This window comes from Lepidochelys kempii, chromosome 22 (genome assembly GCF_965140285.1).
Source record: "Lepidochelys kempii isolate rLepKem1 chromosome 22, rLepKem1.hap1, whole genome shotgun sequence".
Lineage (NCBI taxonomy): Eukaryota > Metazoa > Chordata > Testudines > Cheloniidae > Lepidochelys > Lepidochelys kempii.
Window position 1 is genome coordinate 18168986 of NC_136401.1, and position 9918 is coordinate 18178903.

The window sequence follows — 9918 nt, forward strand, 5'->3', positions numbered from 1 at the left end:
TCCTACGGGAATGCCAGAAAGATACATTCAAAGTTCTGCCCCCAACCTTTGATGATAAACCAACAATATGAAAAGAGCTATTGAAATGCAAAACACTTTGCAAACAATATGTTAATCCTCGCAAGAGCCCTGCAACCTAGATACTATTATCTCAATTTTCAGATGCAGCACAGATCAAGGAAACACCTTCCTCAAGGTCACACAGCAAATCAATGTCATAGCTGGGACTAGAACCCAAGAATCCTGATTTCCAATCCCTTGCTTTGATCAGCAATACAGAGGTGGTGTGAATTTAGATCAATACACATATGGACTGCTTAAATCCCAAGCACAGGATAAACATCTAGAAAGATCCAGGTGCTCTACAGGGCATGGCATGAATCTAGTAGTGGGCATTTTAGGATAAATCACATCATCTGATTGGGCAGGATCTTTGGGGTAACCGCAAACTCACCGGCACCCCTTTGGATCTGCACGTTCTGCAAGAAAGCATGGTTCTAAGGAGCCCTGAAATGTATACATGCCCAGTGTCAAGATCAGTAGGTGACATTTGAAAGCTGGCCTGAGAGCCCTGCAGTCTAGATAGTTATTTGTACTGTGGTGCCTGAGGGAGGCCCTACTGTTCTAGGTGCTGCACAAATGGAGAGGCAGAGGGGGTCACTGCCCTGAAATGCAATAGGAAAGAAGAAGCACCAAGTGAACGTGACCAACCCAAGGAAGGATGGTGGGAACTATAATTAGATCATGCGGTAGTTCCAAATCATTAAAGCCTCTGCAATAAGCCCTCCCTGTCTGCTGTACATCGCTGGAGACAGATTTCTGGTGTGTGTCACATCAGAGATGGGTCTTGAGGTGGTACTGGAAGGAAGCGAGGGGCAGTGGTGCTAGGAATCAGTTCGATAAAGAGAGCATTTCATCCCCAAGTGGTAATCTGGAAAAGAGTTCCCAGAACGAGCATCAGCGAAAGAGCAGAGGGTGAGTGTGGGCAATGTGATAAGAGAGAAGAACAGCAGATAATTAAGGGAGTGAAGCTGACAAGCAGAAAGCATATCAGCATACCATTTCCAGCCCACCTTGATTATCACTACAAAAGGTTCCCCCCCCCAGCTTTCCTGCTGGTAATAGCTCACCTTAAGTGATCACTCTGGTTACAGTATGTATGGTAACACCCATTGTTTCATGTTCTCTATGTATATAAATCTCCCCACTGTATTTTCCACTGAATGCATCCGATGAAGTGAACTGTAGCTCATGAAAGCTTATGCTCAAATAAATTGGTTAGTCTCTAAGGTGCCACAAGTACTCCTTTTCTTTTTGCGAATACAAACTAACACAGCTGCTACTCTGAAACCTATCTATCTATCAAGTTACTCCTGAGCCTTTGCTTGAAAGCTCTATTTACACTTCGCTGGAGGTGCAAGTAACTAAAGTGAAAGACTCTGGCCTGTTTTTGCAGCTGCACCCTTGAGGTCAGAATAACCCTTCACAGTAGGAATGCAAGACAATAGCCCCACCTGTTTACCTTTGTGTTGTGATATCACTGGAGGGGAGGGGTGCAAGGAAAGACTAGTGGGCAGCATTCAGTGGATGGAAGATTACAAAATCAGAGTTGATTGATCCTGGGCCTTCCTCCTGAAGGCCTTAGGGGACACCCTCTCCCCTAATGAGGCCATCATTTGACGGTTCCCCCAGTGCTGACAGACTCTCTGGCCTTCAAGCCCAGCATCTCTGAGATCCATGGATCCCACAAGCCAGGCTGGGGTTTGTCACTACGGTTCAGAGGCCTGAAGCTGGCTGGGTAGCCCTCCATACTGCAGGTTCCTGAGATGCTGCTCTCTTGCGGCCAGTTGCCTGCTAGCGCCAGCCGACGTTCATTTAATGCTGCAGTTTAGCCTAGGCGAGTCTCTGAAAGGCGATTCCTGGAGCTTAAGGTTCAGATTCACCATGGAACAGACTCTCCACAACTTCCATAAATATTAAGTCAGAGGCTAATCTGGCCTCACATGTCCCTTTAAAACAGCTCTGACCCTTTCACCCAGAGCCTCAACATTATGCAGGGGAGGGAGGCAGTGAGAGGCGACATCCTTTTATCCCACCCCTAACATTATTTGGGAGGAAGAAGTACTGAAGCAGAGAGAAAAGCATAAAGAATGAGTGGCTGGGATCACAAAACAACCCTTTCTAAGTTGTGAGCTGGCCAAGAGACAATGGAACATATTTAAGTAACAAACAAATGCATTTCAGAAGCAACACCCACCTCTCCAGCTGGGTGGTGACAATCACAGGGGGCAGGGTTGAATCATGCCCATTATGTTTTAGCTATAAATGTTGCACACATTTCTTTAGCAAAAAAGTCTCACCTTTCCTAAGAACAGCCATGTCCTGATGACTGAGGAGTCAATATGCAGAAGGCAGGAACAACAGGAATCAACTGTTCCTGGGCATTCAATCTCCTTGGAAATGTGGCGTTTCAGTTCCCAGCTCCATTCTCCCACCTGCAACCCCCCGCCCCCCTGCAGTTCACAGTGCTCTGGGGCACTCTGGCTTGAACAGTTCACCATTTAGTCCACTTCAAATTAAAATTGACCAATTAACACTAATTCCACAGAAATTGAATGTGGGTTTATGAGAGGGAGGGGGCTAGCTATATGGATAATATGGGCAGTTTACATCCTGTTCACTCTGAGATACTAAGAGTGAGAAGAAAAGGAGGACTTGTGTCACCTTAAAGACTAACAAATTTATTTGAGCATAAGCTTTTGTGAGCTACAGCTCCCTTCATCGGATGCATACTGTGTGTAGCTCACGAAAGCTTATGCTCAAATAAATTGGTTAGTCTCTAAGGTGCCACAAGTCCTCCTTTTCTTTTTGCGGATACAGACTAACACGGCTGCTACTCTGAAACCTAAGAAGTGAGAAGTTTAGTTAAATCTTTGACCCAGGGAATATATAACTACTGTGATGTTTTGGATCCCAGTATCCTGGGGTGGAAGGGAATGGCAGGTGGATTACTGGAATTGTGTTACTGCCTCTCTGAGCATCCTACATGAATTGGTGCAATATTGAAGCATGCACCCCAGATGCCTTGCAATGACTTATTGTTTCTGAACACAACTGTCCATTCCCCACAATGCACGTTCACACATCAACCAGCCAGCAACTAGACATTTTGCAGTTGAGACATGCCACATGCTTTGGAGGAAACAATTCACCCACAGTTACACCATATTGACTTGAACAAGATTACCAGGGAGCAACTAAAGGGAGATTTTGACCTTGGTCTTTCACCGTAACATTTAAGTGCTCCTCTATAGGCAGAAACCAAGCATTTCACAGTATTTAGAGTCATTTCTGTCACCCAGCTCTTCCAAGAAACGTCATGGAAAAGCCAAGAAAGAGCCCCAGGCACAATATGAAGTATTTTATTCATTAATTTATTTAGATTTGTGTAAGAAAATCTACTTCTCTACGGCCATTTAACAATTTCTAAACGAACGCAGTCCATACAAAAAAACCCCAAAATCTCAACAAGAAAATGGATCAACAAATTCAACGGCACGTCCCAGCCAACATGGCAGTAAAAATCATCTGCTGTCTATTAAAAATATTCCTACTCATTTCAGAGATCTAACCCTTCCTTCATCTCAGGTTTCTGCCCCAAAACACCAGAGAAAAATCAAGGAGGGTATTGCAGGGTGCCCTGAAGTACAACAGGTTATCTTGGGCCAAGGATTGAAACTGGCAGGGAATTCCAGTTAGGGGGCCTTCATGGAGAGGCCCTGCCAGTAGGGGGTTCTAGCTTGATTTATGGAAAGGACTTGCCTCCATATGGCAGGCTAGACTGAAAAACAGGGTGTATTTACTTATTTAATGATCATTTAAATTTGTATCCCATGCAGGCTTTAAATCAGTCTGAACTGTGTAAGTCTGCCCTGCCCTTCACAATTCTCTGCAAGTCCGACTGATTACAGTGCCCCTCCCCAGTTAGGGCCCTGTAGACTGTTGATGAGTCACATACAGGAGGTACTGGCTCAGAAAGACACTGCAAATGGGATGTGTCCACAGCAAATGGGATGCAGCAGCAGCTGTGGAAGACCCTTCCCCATGCCCATTTATCAACCTGCAGTGCCCTAATGTGGAAAACAGTTTAGCCCTCCTGGTGGAAGGCACATGCTGTCTCTGCTTCATAGAACTATAGGAGATCAGGATGGAAGGAACCCTTGGTGTTACCTTGTTCAATCACCTTTTGACAGATTACTCTACCCGACGCTATTCTACACTCTATGAATGTATCGAATCCTGACTTGTTACAGAACATTTCAGCTCATGAAAACTCTTGAGACAAGTATGTGCCAGAATTTCTTCCTGTGTTTCCTGCTGCTGGCAATGGGGTTGGGTGTCAGCTCTCTGGTTGAGTAGGGTGTAAAAGAAAGTGCAGTCATCATGCTTAAATACATAACAGTAGAAGAGAGACTTCCTGAGTAGATCAGCTGTCCACCCTTGCATCCAGGTAGAAAGCAAAGATGGAAGGGCGTGGCTCAACTGGGGTGCGTTTCCCACTAGGAGAACAGTTTGCCGGTAACAAAGATTGACAGCAGGTGGACAGCTGCCAGGAGGAAGGAGCTGGCCTGCACTGTGGAGACGGAACTGGTGGTGGGTATTCTTGTTGTCGACGCAGGTGTGATTGAAGATGCTGAAATGCAGAAGCAAACCAGGATTAGAAATCGGCGGAGCGGATGAACTGTGGGCTCACTGCAAGACGGTGCATCAATTCCTGTTGCTGCATGTATCTCTCAGAAATTGGGATCAGATCTGCCCGTGGGGTAAACTGGCATTGCTCCATTGAATTCAGTGGAGCATTGCAGATTAAAAGGATTTGAAGATCCTGTCTTAGGTGCCTTGGGGCGGAGAAGTGAGAGAAAGAAGTCTCTCCCTTCTGTGGAATAAGTATAAATGGGATCAAGGACAGCAGAGGTCCCTTTGGTTTGGTGTGTGGAGCCACAATCTCAGCAGGGTCTGTGTGTGTGGCAGAGAAGTTAAGCAGAAGGACACATCCCATGCCTTGTGCCAACATCACAGGGCAGCACCTGCTCCCTCCCTCATCATTTCACTGATGGTACCACAACGGCATGTGATTTCCTGGTGTCCAGTTGGACAGCTGGGGCTGAGTGCCAAGCAGGACCTACTGGATCTATATTCAAAGGTCCCATTGGATCAGGCTGGGAGGTGCTGTTCCGATCAGAACTCCCTTCTGTGTGCCTGCAGCAGGCAGCAGCTGTCAGTGACCATCCGTCAAGGCACCAAATATGCTTTTTCATGAGACAGCCACATTGAACAAGAACAGGATTAGCTTTGCTCTGAACACAGAGTGATCCTCCTGCTACAGGAAGGAAATGGCCTGAAAAACCTCCAGATAGACTTACTGGGAATTAGTCTGTAGTGTGCCATGTAGTTCCTATAATCAGTTCTTACTGTGCTCAGCTGCATTAGAGGAGGAAGCTGCGGACAAATGATGATCCTGTAGCGGTGTAAGACACCACAGCTTTACTGAAGTTGAGGGAGTTATGCCCTTTACGCCCTTTTGAGGATCAGGCCTGTTACTGAAGCCAATGGAGTGATGCTGATTTACACCAGCTGAGGATCTCCTATTTATATCTACTCTGTATCTTTTAAAGCCACCTGACATTTTTCAAGATGTCAATGATATTTTTGTGACCCTCATTTTATGCGGATGCCAATTTTCAACTGGTTTTAGTGTCTTTGCCTTATATTTCATTACAGGAGAGAATGGGTGTTTGTCTTGAAAAAGATGGAATTGATTCTTATTTCACAAAAGCCACAATAAAAAAAAATGAATCCGTTCAACTGCTTTGTCATTTGATACATGCATATTAGGCTGATTTACCTGTACTCAGGGTTGTCTTCTGGAGCAGTGTAGAGCCATTGGAAAACGTCACAAACACCCTGTGGAAAATAAAGGAACAACACACATCAAGGGCTTGGTCTCACTAATACCCTCTGTTCCCTAGAATAATGTAGGCGACAATAAAGGTAGATAAAGAGAGGAGGAATAAAGTCATAAAGAGATTATTTTATTGAGCAAACATGATAAATTTCCCTATTATCTTTTGTTTCTGTGACACATGTCGTTAGTCACTAGTTGCCATCAATACTCCTGTCATTTATTGCTTTACAGCACTTTCCAATGACAGGTTTCAGGGTAGCAGCTGTGTTAGTCTACATTCGCAAAAAGAAAAGGAGTACTTGTGGCACCTTAGAGACTAACAAATTTATTTGAGCATAAGCTTTCGTGAGCTACATCCGATGAAGTGAGCTGTAGCTCACTAAAGCTTATGCTCAAATACATTTGTTAGTCACTAAGGTGCCATAAGTCCTCCTTTTCTTTTTGCACTTTCCAATGTTTGTCGCAAGCTGTAAGTCTGTTGATGCCAACCATTACAATTAAATATAGAACTAATTGTTGAAAATAACCAGTGCACTCTTTCCTTTCTCAGTCAGCCTGATAAGCCTTATCTCTGGTTTTCTTTGGTAAATATTTCTCACTGATGCAGCTCCATTAAGGTGAATATTAGTGTAGACCAGGCTGATACAAGTCCATTTGTTTCGGTGGAGTCACTCTGGATTTTCACCCATTGGGGGTGAATGCAGCCAAATGAGAATTCGGAGCACACAGAGGTGTTAGTCTCCAGCTCTAACAGAGGAGTCATGGAACAGGTGCATGGTTAGAATGGCCTGCAAAGGCATCTGCTGTGTGAACAGCAGCACCCGAACTCTTAAGGACTTTGGGGCGCGGCTTTTTGGGGTGTGTGTGTGTCCCCTAGTGCATGCTTACGGCTCATAGGTGATATATTAATACCAATAAATAATAATCATAGAATCACAAAAGGAAAAGGAGGACTTGTGGCACCTTAGAGACTAACCAATTTATCTGAGCATAAGCTTTCATGAGCTACAGCTCACTTCATCGGATGCATACTGTGGAAAGTGTAGAAGATCTTTTTATACACACAAAGCATGAAAAAATACCTCCCCCCAGCCCACTCTCCTGCTGGTAATAGCTTATCATAGAATCACAGAAACTCAGGGTTGGAAGGGACCTCTGGAGGTCATCTAGTCCAACCCCCTGCTCAAAGCAGGACCAATCCCCAACTAAATCAAAATAATAAGATGGAATGATGATGGGACCTGCTGGATTTGCATTTCAGCTCCACTTTGAATTTCCTCTGATTGAGCTGCACTTCGTGGTTGAGCTGCACTTCCCCCCTCTATAAAACCTTCCCATTAAACCTTTTAATGAAAGCAGAACCCTCATTTCATGCACGCCTCCTGCAGAATGTAGCTCTGCTCCCCATACTCCGTCTCCTCTCCCAGGTAAGGAAGAGCATTACCTTATTTCCACCCTGTCTGTCCCACTGGTTGGAGATTTCCATTGTACTGTGGCTGTGTTGGTGATATTTTGCTGCCCTGATAGGCCGTTGCTGCAGTTCACAACTGGATTTTCCCAGTGGCCCACAGAGGAGTTCTGGCTATTGACGGCCTGCAGGATAACTGAGCTGCTGTTGATGGCTCCACTGATGGTTACTAGAGAGAATGCAGAGGAGGAAAACGTAAGTTCTCTGTGCTGAGAACCAGCACCCACAAAACCCCACCAGGCCCCAGGGGATCTGAGAGAAGCAGAGAATGCTACAGATCTATGGGGTGAGTGTTGCTTTGGTGTCTCATGGACCCCTCCCCCCCAAGGGAAATGTAAAGTTCCAAAGAGGACTAGCCACTCATCCAAGTTCAGGAGTTCCCTTCACATGGGTCCAAAAGAAGATTCTCCACACACAAGGGGAGCAGGACAACTGCTTTTAGCCTAAAAATCTAAGCAGCACAAGACTTTGGAGCCCGGAGTCCTCCCATTCTCCCCTAAGCTGATAAGACCAGGCCCTGTCATTCCTCCTTGCTACCTTGTACAGTTTGACTGCACGTCATGGCAAAGACTGGAGCTCTCTCAGTCTTACCAGTTTTCCTAGCTACAGCATCTTTATTACAAAGATCATCTACTCAGTGGGCTACTCACTGTACAAGGAAAGCTACTCCGTAACCAGCAAACCAGGCTCCAGTGTGTCTCATTGTAACCCCTGAGGATGGGAAAGGCTCCCTTTGGCAATGCTCAGCCTGAGGGAGAGTTTATCCTGAGCCACAATTCAAAGAAACCAGCCAGACTGCCAGGTGCCAATAAAATAGATGTTAACTAGCAGCAGACTCTGTGTGCGTGTGCGTTAATTAGAGCCAAGTTTGGTTGTGAGTGGCATTTGGAATGAAATTAATCTGCAGTTGTGTTCAATCCTTTTTGGTATAGAAATGGAAAAAAAAAAAAAAAAAAAAAAAAAGGAACCATCCCTAACTTTACAAAGTGGCTGCTCTTTGTGTCAGATCCTGACCTGTAAAGAAAGATAGTTCCACTGACTTCAGAGAGAGATACACAGTGTCTGTCAATCCAGACATTTATTCAGCACTGGGGGCTTGATCCTGCTCATTTTGCATTTTGAAGTCAATGGAAGATTTGCTATTGGATGATAAGAACAGGATCAGGCTACTAATCACTGTGTCAGAGGGTGCATAAAAAGCAGTAAAAGTGACTTCAGGGCGGTGTTCAGGAAAGGTATATGCACCCAAACAGAATGGGCCCCAAACAGCGTCCAGCAGTGCTTACATGATCTGAAAAGAGGCATGGGGTGAGTGGGGGGCAGCTTTGGTAAAACAATGCAACCCAGCTCAGTTTAAAATGTATTTATTTTTGCAGGATCTGTGACTCTTTGTGATCCCTCCCCTCGCCCCCTTTAAGCCCTGGCCTCCACACCTTTGTCCTTTCTTCTATTTCCCCAGGAAAGGGTGAATTCTCATAGTGCGTGTGTGGGGGGGGGAGGGGGAAATCACCCCAAATGTCATGCCTTTTCAAACAACCAGTTTTCAAGTTTTGCTGCACAATTTTGGCAGATATGAAATAAGAATCCCAGCTGCAGGCAAGGAGAGAGCATCTGCTGGGGACCCTGGAGGGCACTGACATTAAAACACAAATGATTACTGCTACCTTTCTTTTTACAAAAAGAAAAGGAGTACTTGTGGCACCTTAGCGACTAACCAATTTATTTGAGCATAAGCTTTTGTGAGCTACAGCTCAAATAAATTGGTTAGTCTCTAAGGTGCCACAAGAACTCCTTTTCTTTTTGCGAATACAGACTGACACGGCTGTTACTCTGAAACCTTTCTTTTTACGCTTCCCAGCTGACATAAAAGCTGCTCAAATGCATGCTCATTCTTGCACACTGCAGACACACCATGAAACTCAAGAGAACATCCAGGCAAAGCGAGATCTATGCAGGAGGAAAGTTCCTAGATCCAGAGAGAGTCAACTTACCATTGTAGTTTGTGTCTGCCTTGTAGTCATCAGGGATCACAGATAGATTGTAAGAGCCAAGATGAGTGGTATTCTGGATCAGTTCACAAGCATCCAGCAAGTAGATGGGGGAAATCAGAGCCCCAAGGAAGAGCAATTGCAGGGAGGAGGTAAGGGCTGCCATGGTCAGTTTTGCTAGTCTCTCTCCTTCTGTTAAGGACAGACCTGTACTGCGGAGGAACACCAGATGCAAGGCTATTTATACCACCTTCTTGAGGAGGCAGAGGCAGATTTTCCCTCCCACTCCAGTTCACTCACCTGAATGGGAGGTTCCACATGTTCACATTTTTGGAGTTTAACTTCCTTCTACCTGCTCAGGATCTTAATCAACGTTCTGGCTTGAAAGGGGGAAACTAGCTGCTAAGAGCTACTTTAGCACTGGGCCTTTTACATCTCATCGAAGCATCTGTGGACTTGAAGAGCAAGTTTTCCCCCCCCAGCCCTTTGCACAGGGG

The 9918-nt window shown here is 45.3% G+C and overlaps 1 protein-coding gene across 1 annotated transcript; it reads right to left on the reverse strand.

Moving 5' to 3' along the window:
* Nucleotides 1–3406: 3406 nt before the first annotated feature.
* Nucleotides 3407–9626, reverse strand: LOC144929639 (uncharacterized). Its single transcript, XM_078849891.1, has 4 exons — nucleotides 9425–9626; nucleotides 7410–7602; nucleotides 5906–5964; nucleotides 3407–4693 (listed from the first exon to the last, which is right to left on the reverse strand). Exons 1-4 carry the CDS (start codon nucleotides 9585–9587, stop codon nucleotides 4560–4562), a joined length of 549 nt encoding a protein of 182 aa, XP_078706017.1. The 5' UTR covers nucleotides 9588–9626; the 3' UTR covers nucleotides 3407–4559.
* Between the last annotated feature and the right edge of the window lie 292 nt (nucleotides 9627–9918).